Below are 25,026 nucleotides of genomic sequence, written 5' to 3' on the forward strand. Positions count from 1 at the left end.
CCAGTGTTTGCCTGGCTCATCCCTGCCCCTCCGTCTCCACCCGTCCCCTGGCCTGCTTCCTGCTCACACCACTGAGACGCTCTCGTGCTTCCCCTGGAGCCACACACCCAGGCCACACTCCCATGCTTGTTAAAAATGACCCCGCGAAGTCTCCCCCAGTGTCTAGGTGAATAACGAAGCGGCTTGTGGATTGATTTGTCTCCTGAATTATGACTCCAGCTTGAGGCCGGGAGATGGTGGTGGGTGAAAGCACTGACGGCCGTGGCCTTGGACTGAACGCGGTCTGCTCCAGCGTTGGGTGCTCCTCACCTGCCTGTTTTCCGCTCAGCGCTTGGTCTCTCTTGCAGCGGGCATGGGCCTGGCTTGTGGGTTCATGGCTAAGCACGTACTTAAGTGCTTGCCTTCATCAGGGCTGAGCCGCGGGTGCCTGGCTGCAAGGTTGATTCGCACCCAGCTGAGCCTGGCTGACCCTGGTGCATGATGTGCACTTGGCACTGAAGGGGCTTTTGGGGGTAGCCCCACGGATGGGAGACTCCAAAACTTCAGTGCGCTCCTCCCTGCCAAGGGACAAATCTCTCTCTGCGCCAGGCATTTTTCAGTAGTCCTGACTGACCGACTCCGAGTTTCTTTCCTCCCAAGTGTAACACACGGATGGGTTCCCCCTGCGTCTGCCGGCACAACCACGTTTGTCACGAGGCCCCCAGGAGAAGGATTGCTGGGGGAGGTCAGGGAGGCAGCAACAGACCTAAAGGTATGCATCTGGGGAGAAAGATGATGCCTTTGCCTACCATCGGCGTGAGATCTCAATGGGTGACACGGGGACAGGATGGGAAGGAAGAGGAGGATGGAGACTAGCAGCTCGCGCGTCATCATCCGACAGGTAAGTGGCTCCCCGGCTGCGGGACCACAGGCACCCCCTGACACTGGGCCCTTGCCCTACCCCGGCTCACTTCGAGGCTGGCAACATACCGTCAGTGTGTTGCACTGTTTTTGCCGTGCTCGGCTTGGGGCCCTCCGCAAACCGCTGATGGGGGAGTTTTCCAAAGAGTCTGGAGAGGAGCAATGCGAACATGCTGATGCGGAGCTCGCCACTAATCTGTGCGGCAGGGTCTAAGGCGCGGCGGGGAGATATCTGAATACTGTTTCCACAGCGTGCCGCGAGCCCTTGCTATTGAAGTGAAATCTGCTGGACGGAATTCAACAGACAGCTGCTGCATCAGCATCGAAACCATGCGCTGCTCTATTCAGAGGCACCCCATAAATACGCTGGCCTCCCGGCCTGGCCCGGCACAGCCGAAACTCCTCCGGAAGAGGTAGCGGCAGCTGGTGGCCATGCTCGTTTGACTTAGGTTGCTTCTAGCAGTTAGCACAGGCACGTTAGCAGAGTAATGTTCCCATTTGGGAGCCTTGCCATGGGGTTTTAATTAGTATTTTTTTGCAAGGGCAAGAGTGGAGCTTAGTTTCTTTTTTTCTTCTCCGCTGGCCCTGCATATTCCTGGTGACTGGGGCAAAGGAACGGCTGGCCAGCTGTGTCCTCGCATGAGCTTGCAAAGGGGCAGGGGGTGTGCCGAGATAGGCAGCCACCGACATCCTGGTGCTGATTGAAAGATGGTGTTTGAATGGGGCTGGGCCATGTCCAGCGAGTGTAGTCAGGGGATGCTTGATGGCCTTGCAGACCCAGACCAACCCATGCTGGGAAGCGGAGGCAGTGAATGCCACTAGCTGCTGGAGCGGCTCTGCAGAGGCTGTGGTGTTGCCATGCCCCCACCTGAGCCTTTGTAGATGGTGTCATTGCTATCCCCATCCCACTGACTGGGCTCTACAGGAATGGCTGGGTCGGACGCTCTGGCCTGTCACGCTGCAGGTTAGGCGAGATGCTCTCACCGTCAGCAGGTGCCTGACGCTCCAGCACCTGCTTTAGTGCCTAACGGGACGCAACGAACGTGGTGTGGTGCTGACGCCTTGCGATTCGGGATTTTCCAGGCACAATGACTGACCAGCTGAGCCCTTCTGAGCAGATGGCCACTGGGGACACTTTCGGTGGAAGAACTGGCACATTCAAGGTACAGATGTGATGGTTGGTCACGGGCTCATGTTGCTTCAGGGGTAATGCAGGCCTCCGAGCCAGTGGCCAAGGGAGCAGACTCGAGCTCTAGCATACGGCAGTTGTTTATTGTCACCCATTTTCAACCAGCCCCATCCTGCCACCCCGAGCAGCGCACAGCTGCTTGATGCTGTCCCTCCTGCCTCTTCCCTGTGCATACTTGCAGAAGGGGGCTGCTCCAGGCCTCCTTCCCATCCCAATCACCCGCTCATCCGTAGCGGCTTAGCAGAGGGTCTCTGTCAGGGAAGAGACCTTTTCTGAAGCTAAATTCCTTATGGCCGCAGCATGGCCCTGTCTCTGCTGGTGAAAGCAGCTTGGGTGGCTGTTGTGACTGCTCGCAGGCGGGTCTCCTGGGGGGGGGGGGCAGGCAGAGAAATGCTGTGAACAAGGGTGACATTGAAGCCCCGCACAGGGCCGGTGCTACTGCCGTGCTTTCTCTGTGAAAGCACAGAAAAACGTCAGGCCATTGCAGCAGCATGGGCATTTGTACCCACCAAGGCTCTGCAGGGACTAGACAGGGCAGCAGCACAAGGCAAGGGCTAGTGTCCCTAGCATTTGATAACACCCCTCCGGTGCAGCTTCCCCCCGCTCTGGAGAGGAGATGGTGTCAGCCCCGTGATTGCGTGCCATTGTACGGTGGCTCTTGGTTTTGTAGGCTCCGCATGGCAGAGGGTCTTGCCCATACATGCTTGAGGGCTAGGTCCGGTGGGCTTGCTGGCTCTGGGTGCCCCCTGCAATTCCCTGCCTGGGGATTTCTGCTGGTGGCGGTGGCTGGCAGCTCCCATGCACGCGGTGCAGGTTGGTGCTACGGCTTTTCTCTCAGGGCATCGCCACTGGCGTTGCCTTTAGAGCTGCTGTTTCCTGCTCCTGGGTTTGCAACTCGACCTCAGCAAGTTGGGCTGGGGTTGGGAAGGAGCAGCTGTGCTACCCAGAGGGCCCCAGGCGCAAATGCAGCTAACTCAACCCGTGCTGGAAGGAAAGGCCAGGACAAGGATCTGGAGGGGAGAGAAGCCGGGCATAGTGCACCAGCCTCGGGGGGGGCAGACTGCAGCTTGGAGCAGGGTCCCGGGTGAGCTGTGGGCAGGCTGAGCACATCTCGGGTCGGTTCGACAGGCCAGTGCCTGGTTTGCCCTCTGCCTCCGCTGACCCTGGGTGAAATTGCACCCTGTGCTTTGTGCTCAGTACTGACTCTGGAGTCCGAACAGGAGCCGTCCGCCTTGCAGGAGGGTTGCTGGCCCTGGGCCAGTTCCAGTGTCGGGAGGTGGCAGGGTCGATTCCAGTGCACCTGGGGCTGGGGCGGGCCTGCTCCTCTCCCGGGAGGCAGCATGACTGCATGGCCCCTCCTTGCAGATCACCGTCTATGAGCTGGAGAACTTCCAGGGCCGGAAGTTGGTGCTGACCGAGGAGAGCCCCAACGTGACAGAGAAGGCGCTGGAGAAGGTGGGCTCCATCCAGGTGGAGTCGGGCCCGTACGTACCCAAGGCAGGGGCTGAGCGCTGCCGGGGCGGGGGGACGTGGCTCGGCGGGCAGGGGGGAGGAGAGGGCTGCTGGCTAGTGGGGTCCTGCCTTCCAGCCCCTGGTCCCGGCACTGACCCGGCTTCTCCCGGCAGGTGGCTGGGCTTCGAGCGCCAGGCGTTCGCCGGGGAGCAGTACGTGCTGGAGAAGGGAGACTACCCGCGCTGGGACGCATGGTCCAACAGCCACAGCAGCGACCGCCTCATGTCCATCCGCCCCCTGGGCATCGTGAGTCGCACCCGCGCTGCCCCAGCTGGCTCGCAGGGTTGGGGAGGGGGTCCCTGGGAGGCTCCAAAACTGCTCCCAGCCTTCTCCCATCCCCCCCAGGGTTGGGGGCTGGCTGGGACAAGGGGGTCGGGCTGTGGCCCGTTGCTGGCCTGGGCTTTGCCATGCGCTGTTGGCAGGATTGGGGGCTTGGATCTGGCACCTCCTCAGTTTGGGAAGGTGCTTGCCCCGTGTCCCGCCTGGCCGTGGTGCGGAGGGAGCGCTCACTGCCACGGCCTTTGCCCCGCAGGACAGCACCGACCACAAGATCCACCTGTTTGAGAACCCCCGGTTCACCGGCAGGAAGATGGAGATTGTCGACGACGACGTCCCGAGCCTCTGGGCCCACGGCTTCCAGGACCGCGTGGCCAGTGTCAAGGCGCTGAAGGGAACGTAAGGCCGGGCTGCGGGGGCAGGGGCAGGGATGGGTCCTGCCAGGCTGGGGGGTCCCTGCCTCGGTGATGTGATGGATGGAGGGACTCGGCAGGGCGGGAAGACGTGGTCACCACGAGCCAGTCTGAACCCCGGACTGGGGGAGGTGGATACGTGAGCACATCAGAGCCCCGGTTTGTTGCGCCCATCTCCTGTGGCACAGGGCACCGAGGGGAGAGCTGGGTCTGAGCAGGGTTTCCCTCCATTCCTCCTCCCTTGCTGCCTCCAGCATCCTTCAGCATTAGGACATTCACTCCCGCACCGGGGCTTGGTTGTGGGGGACCAGGTGCTGCCTCGAGCCCCTTGGGAGCCATGGGAAGGAGAGGGCTGGCCTGTGGGTCCCACAACCCCACCTGTGGCACTGAGGCCCGTCTCGCGTCCACGCAGGTGGGTGGGCTACGAGTTCCCTGGGTACCGAGGCCGCCAGTACGTCTTCGAGAAGGGCGACTACCGCCACTGGAATGAGTGGGACGCCAGCCAGCCCCGCATCCAGTCCATGCGCCGCGTGCGCGACCAGCAGTGGCACCAGCGCGGCTCCTTCGAGCACAGCTGAAGGAGACCCAAGCACCCGCACCTGCTGCCGCCGCCCCTTCCCGCTGCTGCCAAGCACGCCAAGAAGAGGAAGCTCAAGTGACTTTCCAACGCACTCTCGTTTCCGTGTAAAAACCTCCTCAATAAAGCTCTGGGCTACAGGCGGCTTCGGCGTGGCCTGGCTTGCTGCTGTGCGCGCAGAGGGGTGGGAGCGTGGGCCTGGGCCGGCTAGCCTACCCGGGGTGCACGGCCTGGGAGGTTGCGCCTGCCAAGCAGGGCTGGGTCCTGCCCTGGGGCGAGGGGTCCCAGGGTGGAAAAGGCTGGGACTCTCCCATTCTCCCTCGTCCAGGACCCGGGGGTGCTGCCCGCTTGGAGGTGCGCCAGATGCAGCCAGGGCTGGCCCATCCTTGGCGCTAGTGAGGGGCTGTTGGAGAGCCAGGAGCTCTGAGCAGGGTTGTGATGGGTCCCCAGTGTTGCAAAACTACGTAATGAGGCCCTGATCTGTGCCTAAGGGGTTTGTGCTCCTGCCCCAGCCACCCACGACGAAGGGAAGCGAGTACCATCCCTGAGGGCACTGCAGAAAGGCTGCAGCGTTGCAAACATAGCCCAGCTCCAGCTGCTGCTGCTTAGCCCTGGTGCCATGTGCGTGCGTGCCCCATGCACCTGCTCCGTCTTGGCACTGGAGCCCCTGGGCACAGGGTGGCACAGGGCAGAGGAGGCAACTGTGGCTCTGGGCTCGTCTGCAGGCGAGGCTTGGTGCTGGTGTCTGCATCTCAATGCTGTCACACGATGCAACACCTGGGCCCGAAAGGGAGAAGGGCTGGGCGGAGGGCAGCCTAGCAGCGGTGCTGGGAGCCCAGGGGCATGCGCATTAGCCTCTGTACTTGCGGTAGAGCTGGTGGGGCGTGGGGGACCTGCATGGGGGGACGCGTGTGTCGGGACCGTTGGGACTGCTGTAGGAGAGCGGCGCAGGGGCTTTGCTGGGAGAGGCCCCAGGTGCTTGAGAGCCTTGTTGTTCACAGGCCAGGGCAGGGAGCCGAGCTCCCTGGAGGCCTGGCTGGTCTCACCGCAGCCCAGGCAAGTTCGTGCCAGGTACCGGGATGGGCAGGCAGGGCTCAGGGACTTCGGCTGCTGCAGTGACAGTGCAGACAGGGCAGCGGGGGCTGTGGCTGTGCGCCAGGCTATGGCACTGTGCGCACAACTTTGCACGAGCACCAGCCCCGTGCCCCTGGGGCCATCGGCTGGCTCGTGGAGGCTGCGCCCAGGTGGGCTGGGGACGTAGCAGCCCCAGGCCTGCTTTCCCCCGTGCTCCGGCACTCCCCGAGCCACAGCTCTGCTGATGTCTTCTCTGGTCCTGGGGGCCAGGGATGGCTCGGCAGCGTCCTCCCAACCCCTCAAGCAACGGCATTGCAACGAGGTTTCCAGGCAGCAGCTCCCCCGGATGTGCATTTTAGTGCTTTGCTCCCCCGGATGAGGGGATGAAAGGCACGAGGTGCTGAGAGCAGCTTGGCACCCGCCGCGGGCGCACCAGGCCCGGCCGTGGAGGAGGCCGTGGCCGTCAGTCACTTGCTTGGGCTGCACGGCTCTTGCTCTCATGTCTCTGCTCGGCACCAGGCATGGACTCGCATGGCCAGCGCCGTCTGCATCTCCACAGCGCACGGGCGTGGATGGGTTGGCCAGCGTCGCAGGACAGAGGGAGGTCACAGAAAACGATGGGGACAGCGAGGTGGGGAGACGTGGCGTTGGTCAGTCGGGAGGACGGAGCGATCGGGCAAGTCTGCCAGCGCACGTGGGTGTGAGAAAGAGGGTTGCAAGCATGTGTGCCCGTGCGCACAAGGGCCAGGGCCAGCGGGAGACGTAGCAGGTCGGAGGGTGATCGGCGCTGGAGTGCTGCTGGGAGCCCCTCAACAGCTGCCAGGCGGGGCGCTGGGCTGGGGCAGCTCCCGAGGGCCCGCAGCCCCACTCCGCTGTGCTGCTGGCCTCCCTTAGCCCCACGAGCCTTTATGGAAGGGCCCGGCTGTCCTGCGAAGCGGTAGCACCGGCCTCCGAGCTCGCCCTCGCGCCGGCCTGGGGCCAGTACTGGGCACGTCCTGCCGCCGTCTCCGCTCCCTGGGTGCAAAGCTCGTGCCTCCTGCTGCAGGCCAACGTGGGAGAAGAAATCGCGGCGCAACGGGACACCAGGGGCCTGGGGCTGCTGGACCACCCCCCTGACACGTCGCTGTGAGGCTTCGGGGCCGGGCCGGAGGCATCCTCGTGGGCAGGGGCCTCTTCCCTTCCCGAGCTCGAGCACTGCTACAAAAGGCCCCGTGGAGCCTGGGCGGCAGTGGTGGGCTGGGAGGGGCTCGGTCAGCGAGTCGGGAACGGTCTCTGCCAGCGCCCGGGGCCGCTCTGCGTGGAGGCGCAGGAGCTGGGCCCGAGCGGCTGGCACGACTGCGGGTGTGCAAGCGCCCCTGCCTTGGGCATCAGAAGCATCGCCTGGTGCAGGGCGGCTGGGCCCAGGGCTCGTGCCCTGCCTGCATGCACCGGCCTGAAGATCTTTGCCTCTGCCAGCTTTGCCTTGGGGCCTGCCCTTTGCTTCGGTGCTGGTGAGTCGGGGCGTGTGCAAAGCACCGGGCCTGGATGTGCTGATGAGATGCCTGCCCGGGCGCTGCGCTCCCAGCCAGGACTCCCGGGGCGGCTTTCCAAGGGCATGGCAAGGGCTCAGGTCCCACACCACGCTACAAGTGGCAGCTCTGGCGGGGCTGCGTCCCGAAGGCCGAGGCCAGGGCGATGCCCTTCTCTGCCCTCTCCCTGCTGCTGCTCTCAGCGGTGCCAGGCCAAGGGGCAGCTTGGAGGGCCTCCCTATTGCGTGTCCAGTGCCGGCATGTGTGAGCAGGGGCAGCTGGGCTGGGAAGCCCGGCCTGCGCCCTCCGTGAAGCAGCTGGCCGCGGTGCTAGCGCCCCAGGGTGTTGTTCTGCCAGGCCACTCCTGTACGCCAGCGGTCCCTGTGCCTTTTGCTGCCATGGGGAGCAGCAGCCCGTACAATTCAGGGTCCCCCAGGCCTCGGCATGCGCCCAGGGGCTCAATGTATGGCAGGCGCGGGGCTGGCACGCGCAGCCCCTCTGGCTGCTGGAAGCAAAGGCGACTTCCCGGTCGTCGCACGGCTCCGGCGCATTGCTCACGCAGCTGGAGGCAGCTGAGCTCAGCAGGTTTTCTGTGCTGCTCCCGGGGGGGCAGTTTGCTCCAGGGATCAAGCCTCTGGCTCCAAAAGCCCTGAAACGGGCTGTCCGGGGCATTGTCTGAGGGCAGTGGGCCTGGCCTGGCGTGCGTTTGGCTGATGCTTGCAAACTGCAAAGCTCCTTGCCAACAAAGGCGACAAAGCGGGCGCTGCAAATGTGACAGCTAATGAAATAACTGCCTGGCTCGGGGCTTCGTGACACAATGGTGCCGGGGACCAGCTGACCCGCATCTCCATTGAGGGCTAATCCTGCATTCTCGCTCGGGGCGCGGCTTTGGCACTGGGCCCCCGCCGCACGCTATAAATTGCCCCCCTCAGCCCCGGCCCGGCACTGGCTCAAGCAGGCACTGGTACAGCGGGTAAGACACGTCTCTCTCATCTCCTCCTTTGCTTCGGTTTCCATCGCTGTGCCGGTCCCTGGCAAACCAGCGGCTCGGGGGCAGCCGGCTGCCCGGGCGCAGGGAGAAGGGCAGCGAGGTGGCAGCAGGCCACGGCGACCTGATTGTGCTGGGGAGGGAATTGCTTGTTCCCTGGGTCTGAGCTTTGGGTTTGAGTAACTGTGAGTATTGCTAGAAAGCGGCCCTGGCATCGCCCGCCATGCACGTTGCCTCCGGATTCTCCGTTGCTTTCTCCACGGGGACAGGGACGGGGACGGGGACAGGCCCTGGGGGTGGCAGGGTCCTGGCTGGACTGTTAAACTGTCACGTTTTCTCCCCAAAGGAACAGCCCATCCGGGTCAGCATGGCTTCTGAACATCACCTGCCACTCTCTAAGCAGCAGACCGCCCCGAAGGTCAGTGCGTGTCCCCCGGGGCTGTGCAGGCGGCACCGGGTGCCCGCGTCCCGTGCTGGCCCAGCGGGCAGCCCAGGCTCTCCTCTACGATGCTGCAGATGGGAGTAGGAGGGAGCGGGCTGCTTAGCACCATCCGGCTCGCGGCTGAGACGGACGTGCACCCTGAGCCTGTGGCACCCTCCTTCACCCGCTGCTGCGGCGCTGACTCGGTGTGGGCCGGCGTGCTGGTTAATAGTGCAGAGCAAGGGAGGGGTAAAGCCCCATCCCCCACGTACCTCGGTGCGGGCAGACGGGGCCAAGGACAAGGCTGGCACAAGCGTCTCGGTGCTCAGCTCGTCCCTCGGGAACGGGCCACGGCGGAGCAGCGGGTCGGGGGGCGCCGTGCCCTTGTTCAGGCCCCGTCTAGCCCCTGTGGGCATGGTTGGAAAGAGCCGCTGATCTCGTCTCCTCCCTGCAGACACAACAAATCCTCTCCTTGTAGCTTCGCTGACCCATGAAACCCATGCTGAGCTGGCAGATCCCGGCTCGCTGGACGGTGCCTTAATCCGCTCCACCCATCCCTAATCCCTCTTGATGTTGCTGGGACCCGCCGCCGCCCCACTGGAGCGACCTGGGCCTCCGGCTGGAGGGCAATCTGTCGGCCGAGGTTTAAAGCCTCGGGGTGGTCAGTGGGGTCGAGGACAAGCCCGGCGTGGCTGCTGGGCAGGGTCCGGTCTGCGCACACTGCCATGTGGACTCGGGGAAGCGGGTGGAGCTGGGCCAGGTTTGGACGTGGCTTAGTACTCGTAGCACGGGATAAGGCGAGCAGCGCCCTAAGTGCCCTCTGCAAGGGTGCGCGGGAGCAGCACCACGCGGGGTCTCTCACGCGGCTGCGGGCCCCCGAGGCGGGTGGCGATGCCGACGGGGGTCCCCCGCGGGCCCCGGGCTCACGCGGCCCCATCCTGCTCCCAGATCGCCATCTTCGAGCAGGAAAACTTCCAGGGGCGCTGCCATGAAATCAGCGGGTCCTGCACCAGTTTGAAGGACGCCGGAGTGGAGAAAGTGGGCTCCATCCTGGTGCACTCTGGACCGTACGTGCCTGGCTGGGGCAGGGGTGCCGCGGCGGGACTCGGCGGCCCTTCCGGTGCCGGGGAGAAGGCGGTCCAGGCCGCCCGCGCCTCACGCCACGCTTGGCTCTGTTGCAGCTGGGTCGGGTACGAGCAGGCCAGCTGCAAGGGGGAGCAGTTTGTGTTCGAGAAGGGGGAGTACCCGCGCTGGGATGCCTGGACCAACAGCCGGAGGAGCGACATCCTCGGGTCCCTGCGCCCCATCAAAGTGGTGAGCTCAGCCCGGGGGGGCGGGGGGGAGCAGCCAGAGCCCCTGCTGTGGGGGAAAGGGCCTAGCGGGAGCCGGGCTGGCGGGGCCAGACCCCCCAGGCCCCCTGACCCCCGGTGCCGCCCCCTCAGGACAGCCAGGAGCACAAGATCGTTCTCTTCGAAAACCCCAGCTTCACCGGCAAGAAGATCGAGATCATCGACGACGACGTGCCCAGCTTCCACGCTCACGGCTACCAGGAGAAGGTGTCCTCCGTGAGGGTGCAGAGCGGCACGTGAGTCCCTCGCACGCCGGCCCGGCCCGGCCCCCCTCACGCGCGCGCCGCTCCCGCCCGCCCGCCCGCCAGGGGGCGCGCGGGCTCTGACGCGCGCCGCTCCCCTTGCAGCTGGGTCGGGTACCAGTACCCGGGCTACCGCGGCTACCAGTACCTGTTTGAGAAGGGCGACTACAAGGACAGCGCGGAGTTCGGCGCCCAGCACCCGCAGATCCAGTCCGTCAGGCGCATCCGGGACATGCAGTGGCACCAGCGCGGGGCTTTCCACCCCACCAACTAGAGCCGCCCCGCGCCGCGAGCGCGCGGGCGTCCCCGGGGCCGGCTGCTGGTTTCGATGGCGTTGCTCCCCCGACGCCGCGGTGTGAGGAGTGCTGCTGCTGCTGCGGCGGCGGCCCAATAAAGCTTTGAGTAGCAACCCCGGCCTGGTGCCTGGTGCCTGGTGTCGGCGCGGCGGGGGGCGGGGGGGGGCTTGCGGCCGGCCGGCCTGCCTGGCGGCGCTGGGGGCCGTGGCGGAGGGGCCGTGCTCTCCGGCTCGGGCAGCTCGGTGCTGCCCGCCCGCAGGCCGGAGGGCGAGGGCCGCTGCGGGAACCCCGCGCAAGGTGCCCCAGCCCACAGCGACGAGGCCCGCTGGCCCAGGGCCCCCCGGCGGGCTCCCGGCGCCTGGCGCCCCCCTGTGCCCGGGCGGCTTCTCCCGGCGCCGGCGCGCTCTGCCGCTCGGGCGGGCGGCCGCCAGGCGGCGCTGCAGCCTCGCCGCGCTCCAGGCGTGGCGGGGGCCGCTCGGGCGGGGGGCGGCGGGGCCGCGCGGTGCTCCGGCGGCGGGGGGTTGCTGCCGGGTGACTGCCGCCTCACCGCGGGGGCACGGGCACGGGCACGGGCACGGGCACGGCGGCGAAGCAGACTGGGTGGGCTCCCGGCCCTGGGCGGCTCGCTTCCCCCTTTGCAGCCGGCGATGCCCTGCGACTGGCGCGGCCGCCGCGGGCCCTCCCGGGCGGCAGCAGGCAGCGCCGTGTGGAAGTCGGCGCGGCTTCGCAGCACCTCGGGGTTGCTCTGCCCGGCCGCCGCGCCGGCCCCGGCCTGCCCTCAGCTGCCCGGGGCCGCGCTTGTCGGCCGGGGTTGGGCCCGCGGGCACCTGCCGCCTCTGCCCTGGCTGAATTGGGCACCGGGCATGCGCACAGGCACGCCCGAGCATGCAGTGCTTCCCCCCTCCTCCGACCCCCCCAGAAGTCATCCCAACTTTCCCAGAGCTTCTCCAAGGTTGTGTCTGGTCTCGGAAGGGCTCGTATGTAACCCAGACTGATCCCCCCCTCCTCGCCACTGCTCCGTCCGGATGGAAACTTCCTTGTCCCTGTTTGCAAAGAGCTGGGCTAGAAAGATGCGTGAACTCCTCACCGGCTTCCTCCTGCCTTTGCTGAGCAGCCGAACACGTGTTACTTTAACGCCAGTGTCAGACCCGGGCGTAGTGCTTTTGCTGAAAGGAGCTGCAAGACGTTGGCGGTCTCCTGCTCCATCGCCTGAAGCACTTGTGCTCGTGTCCGGGCCTCCCTTGCCACTGACCTTGCCTGGGACCACACTCACGAGTCGGGGAGAGCACTCGGAGGCGCTGGAAGGCCTCTTCTGTTACGCACTCAAATACTTCTCTGAAGCAGCTCGGCTTCACTGGACGGCAGGAGAGCTGGAAATGTAGGAGCCCAGAGTCGACGCGGGAAGTTTGCAGGCTGCGGCGCAGTGCGGGACGCTGGCCATCCTGCCTGGCCCCTGGAGCCGGGGAAGCGTGCCGTGCTCAGCCCTGTCCTGCTCCTTGCGCGCTCAGCCAGCTGCCACGCTCCAGCCAAGCGCTTCCTTGTAGCCCGTGTGAAACATCGCCTCTGATCCTCGCTGCCACGCTTTTGCATTTTCGCAGGCCTGCATTTTGCATGTGGGCTTCTGATCCACCCGGGCGAGCACACAAAACACTGGCAGACGCTCCCTCCGCCAGAAGAAGGGTGCTCACACCCACAAGCTTGCAAAGAACAAGTTTTCCGACTCTAGTTGTTCTAATGAAAGATATCACATCTACCCACAGACCCTTGTCTGGCGCCAGCCCCAAAGACACTCGCGCTCTCTCCTCGTTGAGGGGCACGAGCGGAGACGGGAAGAGCAGTGCCACCGGAAAGGGGATGGGAGCGCTGTAGCCCAGGGGCCCGGGCGTCCCCGCAGCTGGTCGGAAGGCGTGACCCCTGCGTCGGGCGACGAGGGCTCTGGTAACGGGAGGGGGCTCTCTTTACGCTGCTATTGCCTCTGGCAGCGGCCTGTTCTGGGTTAAGCGCACGCACGCAGCGGCTTTGCTAGCTCCAGAGAGACGTGGCCTGTGACCCCTTGCTGGCTCCCGGCTGTTCTGGCTTCCCTGCTTTCGCTCCCTCCCTCTGCACGGGCTCCAGCGCGGTCCAGGCCCCGGGACGAGGCTGAGCCAAGCTGTGCCCCAGATTCTCGTCTTCCCAGAGGCGGGCTGGCCGTGCCCAGCGTCGCAGCCAATCCTCCCTACTGCGAGCAGGAACCGCTCTGAAAAGAAGCCGCTGTGTCCACCTGGCTGGCCCGGGGAACAAATGCTACGCCATCTGCCCTGCCACGCAGGAAATCCGTGAGCAGGTTTCCTCATTACAAAGCTGCCCGAAGGGGCAGCCATCCAGGTTGGGTTTCTGAGAGAAGGCCAGATCTCTCCGAGACATGTGCAATGCGTAGGTCATTTCTGCAAGAGTAGATGCTGGACGTGGGGACCCAGCCCTCCCTGCCTGCTGACAGCCGTCTCGGGGCACGATATACCTGTGCGGCAGCTCTGATCGGGTGCCGTGCAAGCTGCACACGCCGAGAGACGCAACCCTCCCACCCTGCGTCCTTCATCAGCAAAGGGGGCAAGTGCAAACTCCTCTGGGCCAAGCCTGCATATCTGCATATCCTGCCACGCGTGTCCATGCTGCCTCGTCCCCGGGGCGGGAGGCATTTCTCAGCAGTGCTCTGGGCTTCGCAGGGAGCTCCTGCATGCTTCCACCCCCAGCAAATTGCCCCCTCCTCCCGCTTCCCCTCGTGTCCTTCACACCGTCCCTGGCTCACAGTTGCTTGCCTGCTTCATGCCCACGAGCGGCTCTGCCAGGAGAACCGCTGAGAGCACAAATGCTCTCCCCTCGAACTTATTCACAGGCAAACGATTCACAGGGCGGCTGGCTCAGAGCCTCGCTGCCACTCTGGCGTGGCTCCCTGCTTTGGTGGCTTCATCCTCAGGTCCTGGCGAAGGACACAGGTGCCCACTGAGTGAGGGGTAGACCCAAACCCCAGTGCACCCCGCCAGACTGGCAGCGCGCGAAGGCTAAAACTGCTTAAACCGACCCGCTGCTGCAAATGCCAGCACCCGCTCCCACCTGGGACAGGCCTCATTGGCTCGCAGGCTGCATATGCCTGGAGTCAGGGAGTAAAAAATGATCTTGCACCAACGCCCATCACCGCCTGTTCTGAGCCCCGGGGGGTCAGACCCGGTTTGGCGTCAGCGGGCACTGGTGTCTCGAGGGGTTGGAGAGCAGTCGAAAGGGCCAGAGTCTTTGCAGGGAATAGGCTTGCATACCCCACGTGCAGGGCCCTGGCCCTTGTCTTCCTCCAAGGGATGGGCAAGTTCCAGTATCTGGGGTCGGAGGTCCTGTGGGTGATGTCTCTGTGAGACTACCCCAGCCGGCTAACTGCTCATTGCTGCCTGGGGCTGGGCGCGCGTAACTCGGAGCTGGTTGCCAGGCCGCTGGCTAGTGAGCATGCAACCAGCTTGCACGGACGTCCACTGCAATGGTCAGGCCTGTCTCCTCGCTGCTCTCCTAGGACAAACCAGCCTCCAGCTAGCTGACCAGCAGCTCAGCACGGCCCCGGGTTAGAAATCAGACGAGGGAGCATCACCCCAGGACACCTGACCCGGGGTTGTGGTGGGTTCACCTTCCCTGGACATTTTTTAGCTATGGTTGGTTATTTTCCTACAAGGTCCTCAAACCAGAGTCCAGCCCTGTGGGCTCAGCTCCCTCCTGACTCCCGGCTCACTGGGTTTTGGAGCTCGGGGGGGCTTGAGAGAAATCATTCGTGCTTTCTCCAGGGCCAGGGGCTGCGTGCGACAGAGGGCAAAGCATGAGCCCAGGTCGGTACAGAGCGTGCTGCTGGCATCTGGACCACTGCTTTCCGCTTCTGCATGTGCAATGCAGCGGGGGGGCGCTTGCAGAAACACGCTGCGGGTACAAGCCTTCGTTTCCAAGGCACAGCCTCTTGGGAGGAGGATTTAAACAGAAACCATCCCCGGGCTCCGGAGAAATGTGCATTTCAGCAACTTTTTACTCAAAAGCACAAGGCTGCCTCCGTCCCACGCGTATTGCCACGGTGCCATCTGGCGCGCGGTCCCCCCCAGCTGCTTGTTTCCTGCTCGTCCTCCCCTACACCGAGGCACCAGCCTTGGCAGCCGCTCTGCTTCACATCCTGCCACCTCTCCTCCCCCGGCACTGCCGGCCCCGTGTCCCTTCCACGTTTCCTGACCCCCTGGATGCTGCCCTGCCCACCAGGCCTGCCAGAGCAAGGGGTTGTTGGTATGGAGTATCGGGGGGGCTGCGACTCTGCTGTGCACATAGTAGGCAGCTTTGCCTGTACTTGAAATGGGCTCTTGTGTGGCTTTGCGTCAGGTGGGAAGGAAGGGCCTGTCCAGGGGAGAAAGCAAGTTTAATCAAGAGACCCAAGCATCCTCAGCGGTCGTCCGCGGCTTCTCCCTTGTTGCTAGCAGCGCGCTTCCGCGTGGATCACGCCCAGGATGTGGGAGATGCGCCAGGCTGAGGCTAGGAAAATGAGCAGATCGCAAGGAATCACCTTTAAAATATGAAGCGTCTGTTCCTCACCGGCGCGGGGCCAGTCAACAGCGTTCAGTGCCAAAATGCGCCAGGAAAGAGAGAGAATAACACTGCGGTGTTGCCAGGATTTTCTTGCAAGTTGCACAGTCTTTACTCTTCGTCTTAATGCCCCGACTCCTGGAGTCAGGTGATAGCGCGAGGATCTCGGCTCTCATAGCCTGGCCCAGTGGTGCTCAACCTTCTTGGCGCCAGGCGTGCCTGGAAGGACTCAAGGCATCCTTCATTAGGCTCAAGTCACCTCTGAGACCTGCCAGCCCTTAGTTTTCACCTGATTTTTTACAACAGAAAAATATTGGAGCCGTTCTTCAGCCGTGCAAAGAACTCGGACAGAGCCGGCGGGTCTGGGAGTTTTTCACACTGGGGGTGCCTGTGTGAAGGGTGCATCCGGCTGAGACGCACTCTTCCAGCCCTCGTGCTTTTGCAGGAGAACTTGGAAACGGGCACCACGAACGCTCCAGCACCCAAGGGAAAAAGACCTGATGTTTGCTACAAAAAAACTCGCGATTTTTTTTAATGCAGATTCACACTCTCCAAAGCACGGAGGTGAGCAGGTGATGTAGGGGATTGCTGCCTTTCCTCCCCGCAGAGCTAGACGCCTGAGTCTCGGGCCAGGAGGAGAGCGTTTGGGGTGATCCTAGTGTTATCCGGTGTTGGAGAAGAGGGCCGGCGGCTCAGCACTCGAGGGGGGTTTCTCGCGGCACCATGTTGCCCTTGTGAAGTTCCCGAGCGAGTTTTTGGGTTGCAGGTGGAGCGTCTGCTATTAACAGTGGCTCCGTGCAACAGCTGCGCCACGCTGGCGCCGCATCAATCAATTGACAGCCCGGTTTCTTGTTGCAAATCACCTTTGTTTGGAGTTCAGGTGTTTTAAACATTCACGTGAAAAGCATTTGTCAAACTGCTTTCCATTTTGTGCTCTGCAGCCAAAACATCAGCTTGAAAATGGAAAGGAAATGAGCCGTGGCTAATCGCTGCTCGGCCTCGAGTCCAGAACCCGTCAGCTCTGGATTTGGTGGCGGCTGGAAGTACAGTTTCTTCTGTCCCGTGGGCAGCCTGCCAGCTCCTGCGCTGATAGACGCCTCTTGTATTGATAGCCCGAGGTAGGCTTCATTCCTTGCCAGCTTCAGGAGTAAAGCCCAGCTGAGCCCGGGGCCTCTTGAGCGCACCTGCGTGCCACCGGCTTTGCCGCAGTTGCGGGTGAAGCAATGGCTAGAGGAGCTGCGTGCCCTAGCCTGGAGGCCAGGCTGGCCTTTGCTTTCTGTTCATCCAGCTATGCTCCAAATACTAAGAAAAGGAGGAAAACAGTCCTTAAATAAGCTCTTGGGCTGGCAAAATGGTATTTAAGAAACGTAATAGGGACTTGTGGTAGAGGTGATGACTGTTATTAGACCAACAAGGTTTTTGCAAAAAAAAAAAAAAATGTCTTTAATTACAAGCTTTCGGACACAAACATCCTCCATCAGGCATTGGAGAAAAGGTTGTAAACGTTCTGGGTAGAAATGACAGTTTGTATTTCAGAGGATTTCACAGAGGAGTCAATAGATGGAAAACTCTGGACAGACCATTCATAGCTGGCGCGAAGACTCGCACCTCCTGTCAGGGTCTGTGATGATGCGAATGACCTTGAATTTAAGAAATGTCTCTTCTTTGAAGGCCAGGAATGGAAGCAGCCACATGGAGACCCAACGGGACGAACAAATGGAGAATGAGAGCGGTCGCGTGAAGGTTTAGTGGAGCCGCTCCCATGCTAGGTGTGAGGTTGAGTCGTGAAAGTGGTTTTTCCCCAAGGCCTGGATTATGAAACACTCGGAACAAAAAACAAATGCTTGATTCATCTGGGGAGTCAATGGCACAAACTGGGGAGTCATGACTCAACCGCACCTGCAGGCCCAGGCTGCAGGACTCCTCCGGTGCCCGTGACTTTCCGACAGCTATGGGGGTTGTCAATGGCGGGGGGAAATCACACATCAGTCAGGAAGCCCCATTAGGCAGGTTGCTCCTGCCCATCTCCCTCCCTTGGCGCACGGACTCACGGGCATCGGGGATTATGCAGCAACGCGGCCATTTTCATGAAGTCTGTGATTTTTCTCAACCAAGTGCCAAGGTCAAGGTTGACTCCGGCTTTGTGAGATGTTGCAAACTCAGTGCTGAATGAGGATGGCGGGGAGCTGCAATGGGCCGCGAGTGACTGCTGTTGAGGGGCACGCGGGTGTGAGAAGGGAGAGCCGGGCCCTGGGCGGGTGCAGATTGGCCTGGTCACTGGAGCTGCACTCGTACACGCCAGCTGAGGCTTTGTTAGGATCATTCTGGATGCGGCCAGCAGCCAAGAATGGGACCCCCGGAGCAGGAACGGTCCCTGCCCAAGAGGCCCTGGCTGGAGGCTGCGAGTGATGCTCCTGCTGCCCCCAGGCCGCTGGTCCTCGCATCCTGCCAGCTTTGGATGCTATAAGGACCTGCTGCCAATAGCCAGTCACCCGTTTTGGGGCCGGACTAAGGGAGAGCAATGCATGGAGCACCCAGGGACCCCCCGCTGCTGCGGCCCTAGGCGGGGCTGCACTGAGGCCCTCCCCCCGCCGCCACTTTTGACAGATCTAATTTTGTTTGTGGCTTTTTGCTGATCTCCCTCGAAATCTTTGTTTTAATGAATTAATTGGCTTCAATGTCTGTTACCAGGGCGAGCGCGCAGCAAGCGAGCTGCAGTCGGTGCCTGTTGAGCGGTGCCAGGAAAGGCTCGTTCGCGCGTGCGGCAGGTGGTGCAGCTTCTCGTGCCAGCGGGAACTTCCTCAGCTCACGCCCGTTCCTCCGCAACTCCCAGAGCCGCCGTGCTCGGGTACCAGAAGTGTGGGGTGGGCTGGGGTTTTTTCCCCTCCTGCTCTATAACACTTAAGCATCCTGAATGGCGATTGCAGGGTGCCAGAGCTCCCACCCTGAGATGCCCCTGGCCCAGCCTGAGATGGGAAGGGGAGCAGGGCGATGCAGCTGAGCGAGGGGTCATGGGAGAACGAGTTGAGGATGTGGGTGCAGAAGAGGCTGGGCTCAGTGTGTGGGAGGATGGAGGGTGCTGGCAGGGTGTGGAAGGCACGGAAGGAGGCAGAGAGGCCCTGGAGGATGGCGGGGAGGGGACTCGTCTCCTTGTCCGACCATTGCCCACCAGCAGTAGCAATGGGTGCAAACTGCTGGTCCAGTTCACCCTGCCCAGAGCTGGTGCCTGTGGTTCAATCCCTGGTGGTTACCCAGGCCCTGCTCCCCCCACAACCCTCCAGCCTGTGGGAAAGCCATGGAGGGGACCGGCGGGTCCCAGTTTTGCTGGTGGAGATGCAGCCATGCAGCATCCTGGCTCCAAAGGGGCAATCATGTATGTGTGTGTGGGGCAGGGGGGCATCTCTGGTGCTCTTACCTGATCTCTCCCTGGCTTTCAGATCATTCGATTCAAAGGGCCTGGGTCAAGGGATGGGTTTTAACCTATTTGACCGAGGTTTCCAAATGACCCTGAAACAACTCGGTGCCCCCATCACACCCAAGTGGCTGCAAAGCCTCCCACAGATGCCTTGGAAAAGGCCAGCTTCTGCAAAGAGTGCAGACGGGAGAGCTCATCTCTGGGTCTAGACTAATCAGAAGCAAGAAAATGTCTCCGTTTCCCTGGGCAAGAGGCCAGTTCCTCATGGATTGCTCCCTCTCACACTTCGCTAGCAGCCAATTAAATCCTAACTGCAGCCAGCAAACTCGGGATGACCTATCTGCTGCGCGAAAGCATCCTGACCTGATATTATAGGACCGCTGTCTTTGTAGAGAAAATAGCACCTGGGGTGGATAATTGGAATATGGGCAGCTGATACTGTTACATAATTTAAAGCTGTAAAAACTGACCGTGGGCTCTCACTTCGAAGGTCAACATGAAAAGCGAAGAAATGATTTTTCAATGATGCAAAGTCTTGGGCAGCAGAAACGCCAATTAAGAAACATCTGTTCCTCTTAGTCTGAGAGGACCGGGAGTCACCGCATGGCATCCTAATGGGATTAAAATATAGCCCCGGATTACATCAGCACAGCAACCATCAGCTGCTGCGGTTGCTCTTAAAACATTGGCGGCGCCGCAGATAAAAAGCCCAGGCCGTTGTTCAGAAACCTGGGGTTGCTGTAATGGGTGGCAGCTCATGCCAGGGGCTGTTTTGTGATGCAGGTGATGGTGTAGGAGACCGTTGGGGGCACGGAGGCCAGGTGGGATGACTCCCCAGATTGGCCTGCACCGTGTCTGGAGTGCTGTAAAATGGGTCAAGCCCCTTCCCTCTGCCACAGCTGTCTGCTTGCTCACAACCATTAACTGGATCCCCCGGTGAAGGATGTGCTTTGCGAGGAGCTATATATGCAGGGGCTGGTTCTCCCTAGACTCGATGGCGAGTTAAGAGAGTCCAGCTCCTCTCCACCCTGGGCCCTCAGCTAACAACGTGGGCTTGTTTTCTGCCCCTTTAAAATGCAGCGTGGCTAAAAACGTTGGGAAGAGGAGGAGGTGGAGGGAAATCAGGGAGGAATTAGCACCGTCCAGCATCTGATTTTACCTAGAAAATGACCTTGCAAAACTTTTTCTTGCAGTAGTTGCCGAAGTCAAGGGGAACCCGACTGCCTGTAAGGGCTACAAGTCACGGGAGCTCACGGGAGCAAGGGTTTGGAGGCCCAGGCCCCGGGGGTAGCTTGCCCTCCCTCCACGGCCCGGTCTTTCCTAGCGAAGGACAAACACATCTGGTCATCATGGCCCGGGGGCTGAATAGACAACGGGGCATTCTTAAAAGAAAAAGGGATTTGAAAGCACATGCTATTCTGGGATGCTCACATGCCCGAAGATAAATGTCGTTCATATGAAACATCTATTCCGGGAGCCCCGTCAAAAATCGTGCAGCGGAAGAGCGGGACCGTTATCATAGCAACCTCGCTGCCGCATGGCACCTTCCAGGGCTCCTCCCCGGATGCAGGAGAACAGGGCTCTGCTCACTGCTGTCCTTTCTTTACTTAAAAAAAACCCAACAACCCTTGATTTCACTGCAAGCAAAGTCCAATTACATTCAAAACCCTCGGTGCAAATTCTGCCTTGAATTAGACCCCAGGAAACTCCAGTGATGGGTTCCTTGTGCCTTCTGATTTGTGCTAGACAATTTAGCCTCGGCGCACATCACCATTTCTGCATTGTTTTTTTTGTTTTTTTTTTTCACATTTTATGGATATAAAGAAGCAGAGCAAGGCTCTGTCTTGCCAGGAGAGCGTGTGGGTGTCAAATCAATGCCCGGAAGATGGAAGACCCAGGTAAAGCGTTTTTCTTTTCACATAAAAGGAATCGGCTGCTGGGTTTTGCATTCCCGTCTGATCAGGACACTCGCTGTGGGCAGAGCAAACTTCTTCTGTGAGAAGTGCAGAATCCTTTTGCCACCCTGGAGAACAACCCATGGCTGCCGCCGAGATGCAAGTTGCCCTGCCTTTATTTCTTGCTGCAACCTCGCGAGCTGTGCTTTGATGTCCTAACCTCATCCCAGCTGGATGGAGACATTTGTGATGCCCCCATCCCAACCCCCCCATTCAGCAGAGGACCCAACATTAGACCACCGTGATGCAGGCACCATGCCACGGGTGGAAGGGTCCAGCGGGCATGCTGGCAGAGATGTGGAGCGGGTGAGCCTGGCTGAGCAAGAGGTGCTGCAGATCTGGGTGTGCAAGTGAGGACTGTCAGAGCAGGGCCCTTTGCTTGAGATTCACTGGCTCTGCTACGTAGGGCTCGGGGCTGGAGAGCTGCAGGTGCATGGGCGTGAGGTCTATTCAGCCTCTGCCTGGCTCCTGGGTGCGATCATTATATTTTATTGTGAGCTTGTCTACTCACAGGCGCGTGCCTGCTGCTACGCTAAGAGCAGCAGTGCTAGTGCCAGCCCCTCACTGTCCCTTGCTTTGCAGCCACTTGCCGTTTAGACAACCAGGCTGCTTCCACATGAAAAAAAAAAATCACTTTAGGAAATTGTCCTTGGCCCACATCTGACGTTGTCTTATGACGGCCATACACTCGCCAGCAAAGTCGTTAGCCGCTAGCGATCCTGGAAGGCTACCTGGAAAACAGCTCTGTGCTGGTGAAGGGATCTCACGTGCAACGAGTCTGAAAGCACGTGCAGTTATTCTGTATCCTTCAGAATAGCTTCATGGCACTGAGACAAGTGCATTGAGGGCTTGGATTTATGGCCCTGCCCATGGACGGTAGCTCACAGTTTGGGACTGTTTGGTGAGAAATGCACTCGCAAAATCCTCTGGGCGTTTCGTGTGGGTGCATCACCAGAGCAAAGGTTTGGAAACCAGCCCAGCTTTTCTTAGGGCTCCCGTGTCTGCATCATTCGGTTTTGCTCTGCCCTCGGTGCCGCTTGTCAAAGACCGCCTCTGCCACTGTCTGGGCTGAACTCGGGCCCTGAAGCTTTTGCACAGACACAGCTGTGCGCCGTCTTGCTCAGGGGCTGAGACACAAGTGATGACGCCAGGGCTGCACTGAGGGAGGAAACCAGTGTTTCTCCCAGGTGGCTCTGAGGTTTCTGGATGATAAGCCATTAAGTTGGGGAGATTTACAGAAGACTGTGTCAGAAGGTCAAGCCTATTATCTGACCAGACAAGCACCAAATGAGCGGGCGTATTGCTGTACCGAACACGGGAAAATGAGTGTTTTAACTCTTAAACTCCCTCTCTGCACGTAGGCCGCTCTGCGCCTCATGGCCTCCTGGGAGGGAGGGCAGGCGTCTGCCTCTCCCTTGCCCCCGCTTCCCTTGGTCCCTCTGCAGAGCTGCTCTTCTGCACTCTGGGAGCAGTGCTCTGAATTTTGGGGCTCAGAGGCACTTTTCAGGGGGCACCAGCCAGCACCCACAAGAACAACCTGGGTGAAGATATCATGCAGACCGGAAGCCTAGAGGCAAAAAGGCACTTTCCAAAGGTTGCGTCCCATTTCAGACTGGTACAGGGGAAATGCACGGCTGCTGCAGGCTCCAGCGCGGCCCAGGTGGTAACTGTGTCCCTGCCATGCTCCCCTGCCCCCCCACAAGCGAAATGTTGGGGTGTCATGGTGTAGAAACTCCCCTGGGGCAATAGGGACAGGATTGGAGTGGGTAGGAACGCTGCCTGGCTCCAGCCATGAATCCCATCAGAAGGGTTTTGGGAGCCCTAAGCTGAAGGACGGCCCCTTCCAACCACACATTATCAGCATGTAGCAAACCGTGTACATTTAATGGCATTTTGCATCCAATTAATGCCCCTGTAGCTGAGACAAACTGTGGTCCCGGTGATACTTACAGATATTTTGCCACTGGATTCCCTGGACCGGGCTTTGTCCTTTAGCATATAATTTTTTAGAGGAGAAAACCTGTGCGTGTGCACACGTGCATGTTTATCACACAACAGTAAGACCTGTGTTACTGTATGCTGTTGGCTTTGCTCTTCTGCTCGACAGTGAGGAAGATGATAAAACAAGCAAACAAGGAGCTCAGGTGGATCTTTTTAAGAGGATCTGTATCTGCACAAGCTACTGTGAGCCTTGGAGGAGCTTGTTTCGTGCCTGCTGCCTTCTGAGTCCATGCAGATGGCTTACTGTAGAGCAAACGGCTTGGAAACATCTTGCTCTTGAGGGTCAATAATTGTTCTGCCATTGCTTTTCCTTTTCCAGCGTGCTGTCCTTCCTGTTCGACTCTGCTGGAGATTTCAACAGGCAACCGAGAGCGGGGAGGTTGGGCCGATTGGCTATCAGTGGTGGTGTACTTGGCCAGAGGCCAGTCCTGTTGGATGCTGGGCTTGCCGTGGCTGGAGTGTCCTGGCACTTATTGCAAGGATTGGCTCTTCCAGGAACAATAAAGGACTTCAGCTGGAACCCATCACTTGTGCCCTGGGAAGGCCGATGCACAGTTTTCGTGGTCCTAATCCAGCCTGGTTTATATGTATTGCACAGGCGGTAGAAAGCATGACTCAGTGGCTCCTTCTTAGTGGTTTCACGAACCCTCTGGCTTCCCAAAAACCAACCAACCAAACAAAAATGCAGGGGCATACCTGCCCTGGGTGCGCTGATATCACATCTGTCCTTAACTTGGGAAGAGGAGGTTTCTGCCACCAGCTTTGCATCAGAATAATAGAAGTGAGCAAGGTCGTGTGTTACCTTTGGACTCATCTTGTGCACTCCCTTCCTATGTGGGATTGTGCAGCATGTCTGCTGCGTGTGGGGAGAGCTCACATCCATACCAGAGCACTTCCCCACTCGGCACCAAGTGCCCGAGAGAGTCTGGGATTACTTCCAGCAGGCTGAACAGGGGAAGCAGGCAAAGCTTTCAGAGCTGCTCAAGTGTCTGGAGGAAATCAGAGGCATTAGAAGGAGAGGACGGAAGAAGAGCTTCAATATGCAGCCCTAGTTTGGCAAGGTAGTTAAGCATGAATTTAGAGCTCGTTAGTATTGCACAGGCATTTAATGTACTAACAAAATAAATTATGCGATTTCCTATTGCCTTATCTATGTAGCGAAGCTGTGGACGCGGTGCCCCGGTAAGGCAACGAAACTTTATCAGAAGTCTACGTTGCATGTGCTTTGCTGAATTGGGATGGAAAAAGCGTGTGTACTTGTGGGCTAGGTTAAATCACCGTGTGTGCCCATGCTATGCTGTGGAAAGACCATTACAAACAAGATGGTATGAAACTGCATTATTGGTTTGCCTTCTGTTGGATATGCCTGTGCAGTCATGATCATTCGTGCTCAATACTCCTTGGAGTCTCCTGTGTCTGCTTCAGGGCCACTTTACGCCCCTCCGCGCTGCCTAAGCAGACGGGAACATATCGCTCTGAATGGTTAATTGAGACAGCCACTGAATGGGGAAGCCTCTGTGGAACTGATTTGCCCTTGGGCAATGTTTGTTTCCAAAATAGGACAAAACTATTCTAAATATCCTTTCTTGTGGACTCTTTTGGATAGTCCCAAGAGGTTAAGGCAGGCTAAAAGTGCTAAGTTCGTATGAAACGCTTAGCTTCTGTCTCTTATAGAGTCATGCAGAAATACAGCTGCAAGATCCCTTGGGAGATGACATCTAGTCCAGCATCCTGCTGAAGGTAGGATCATTCCTGTCCAAACCATCTCAGCCAAGTTTTTGCCTAACTTGCTCTTAAAATCTTCCAAAAACAGTTTCTCCATCCTCTCTAGCTACTCTATTCCAGAGCTGCACCATCCTCATCGTTAGAAAGTCCTTCCCGCATATCTCTTGTTGCCATTTCATCCCTTTACTTCTTATCCTGTCCTTTGGAGACACAGAGAACGACTGATCGCCATCACCTTGGTAATGACCCTTTTTGCATTTGAAGTTTGCATTTTCAAACTAGAGACTGGTCTCGCTCCATCTTCTTTGGCACTTGGGGTGAGGCCTCACCAGTACTGACTGCACGGAAGAATCGCTTCGCATGACTTGCGCTCGCCACTTCGCTGCTCCATCGCGGCATGCTGTTAGCTCTTCTTGCAGCAAGATCACATGCTTGACACAGCGGATTCCAAATAAATGTTAGAAAAAAGGAGACCCTGGGGTGACCATTGGTTTATTCACTGCAAACGTTTGACCTCTTAAATCTTTTTCAAGCATTTTATGAAAGTGCCTCCTCTTCTGATGGGGTGACCTCTGACCTGAGTGTGCAAGCTGCCTGCCAGCCTGTTCCA

The 25,026-nt window shown here is 60.0% G+C and overlaps 3 protein-coding genes and 1 long non-coding RNA gene across 10 annotated transcripts in view; all 4 read left to right on the forward strand.

The window, feature by feature from the left end:
• The window catches only part of KIAA1671 (KIAA1671 ortholog), a 129,928-nt gene extending 129,154 nt beyond the window's left edge, over nucleotides 1-774 (forward strand). The window contains exon 13 of the mRNA XM_090063553.1: nucleotides 640-774. The gene's annotated coding sequence lies outside the window, so the exon portion shown is untranslated. The remainder of the gene's footprint in view (nucleotides 1-639) is intronic.
• A 49-nt stretch (nucleotides 775-823) lies between these two features.
• On the forward strand, nucleotides 824-5,012 carry CRYBB3 (crystallin beta B3). Of its 5 annotated transcripts, XM_090063562.1 has the most exons (5): nucleotides 1,939-2,063; nucleotides 3,455-3,573; nucleotides 3,715-3,847; nucleotides 4,134-4,276; nucleotides 4,703-5,012. In XM_090063562.1, exons 1-5 carry the CDS (start codon nucleotides 1,989-1,991, stop codon nucleotides 4,866-4,868), a joined length of 636 nt encoding a protein of 211 aa, XP_089919688.1. In that variant the 5' UTR covers nucleotides 1,939-1,988; the 3' UTR covers nucleotides 4,869-5,012. The 5 variants fall into 5 exon arrangements, 2 of the variants coding, with proteins under 2 accessions (XP_089919688.1, XP_089919687.1); XR_016444300.1 differs by adding an exon at nucleotides 824-880 and having other exon boundaries at nucleotides 1,984-2,063; nucleotides 3,455-4,276; nucleotides 4,703-4,840; XR_016444299.1 differs by adding an exon at nucleotides 1,175-1,313 and having other exon boundaries at nucleotides 1,984-2,063; nucleotides 3,455-4,276; nucleotides 4,703-4,840.
• Nucleotides 5,013-6,395: 1,383 nt separating this feature from the next.
• On the forward strand, nucleotides 6,396-11,149 carry CRYBB2 (crystallin beta B2). Of its 3 annotated transcripts, none has more exons than XM_090063557.1 (5): nucleotides 6,396-8,855; nucleotides 9,807-9,925; nucleotides 10,040-10,172; nucleotides 10,301-10,443; nucleotides 10,555-11,149. In XM_090063557.1, the coding sequence occupies exons 1-5, from the start codon at nucleotides 8,661-8,663 to the stop codon at nucleotides 10,721-10,723; spliced, it is 759 nt and encodes a 252-aa protein (XP_089919683.1). In that variant the 5' UTR covers nucleotides 6,396-8,660; the 3' UTR covers nucleotides 10,724-11,149. The 3 variants fall into 3 exon arrangements, with proteins under 3 accessions (XP_089919683.1, XP_089919684.1, XP_089919682.1); XM_090063558.1 differs by having other exon boundaries at nucleotides 6,396-8,422; nucleotides 8,784-8,855; nucleotides 9,807-10,172; XM_090063556.1 differs by having other exon boundaries at nucleotides 9,807-10,172.
• Nucleotides 11,150-11,320: 171 nt separating this feature from the next.
• LOC149857920 (uncharacterized) overlaps nucleotides 11,321-25,026 on the forward strand; it is a 31,512-nt gene continuing 17,806 nt past the window's right edge. The window contains exon 1 of the long non-coding RNA XR_016444284.1: nucleotides 11,321-23,752. This is a non-coding gene — a long non-coding RNA (uncharacterized LOC149857920). The remainder of the gene's footprint in view (nucleotides 23,753-25,026) is intronic.

This window comes from Crocodylus siamensis, chromosome 9, assembly GCF_052110815.1.
Source record: "Crocodylus siamensis isolate JL-2025a chromosome 9, ASM5211081v1, whole genome shotgun sequence".
NCBI lineage: Eukaryota > Metazoa > Chordata > Crocodylia > Crocodylidae > Crocodylus > Crocodylus siamensis.

What these genes read in the sequence shown, in the direction of transcription:
- CRYBB3 (XM_090063561.1), top strand. Translation starts at nt 1,989, where the DNA reads ATGACTGACCAGCTGAGCCCTTCTGAGCAGATGGCCACTGGGGACACT. An exon ending in GAAGAACTGGCACATTCAAG is followed by an intron (nt 2,064 to 3,454) that starts GTACAGATGTGA and finishes CCCTCCTTGCAG; the next exon opens with ATCACCGTCTATGAGCTGGA. An exon ending in GTCAAGGCGCTGAAGGGAAC is followed by an intron (nt 4,277 to 4,702) that starts GTAAGGCCGGGC and finishes GCGTCCACGCAG; the next exon opens with GTGGGTGGGCTACGAGTTCC.
- CRYBB2 (XM_090063556.1), top strand. Translation starts at nt 8,661, where the DNA reads ATGCACGTTGCCTCCGGATTCTCCGTTGCTTTCTCCACGGGGACAGGG. An exon ending in AGCAGCAGACCGCCCCGAAG is followed by an intron (nt 8,856 to 9,806) that starts GTCAGTGCGTGT and finishes TCCTGCTCCCAG; the next exon opens with ATCGCCATCTTCGAGCAGGA. An exon ending in CCCTGCGCCCCATCAAAGTG is followed by an intron (nt 10,173 to 10,300) that starts GTGAGCTCAGCC and finishes CCGCCCCCTCAG; the next exon opens with GACAGCCAGGAGCACAAGAT.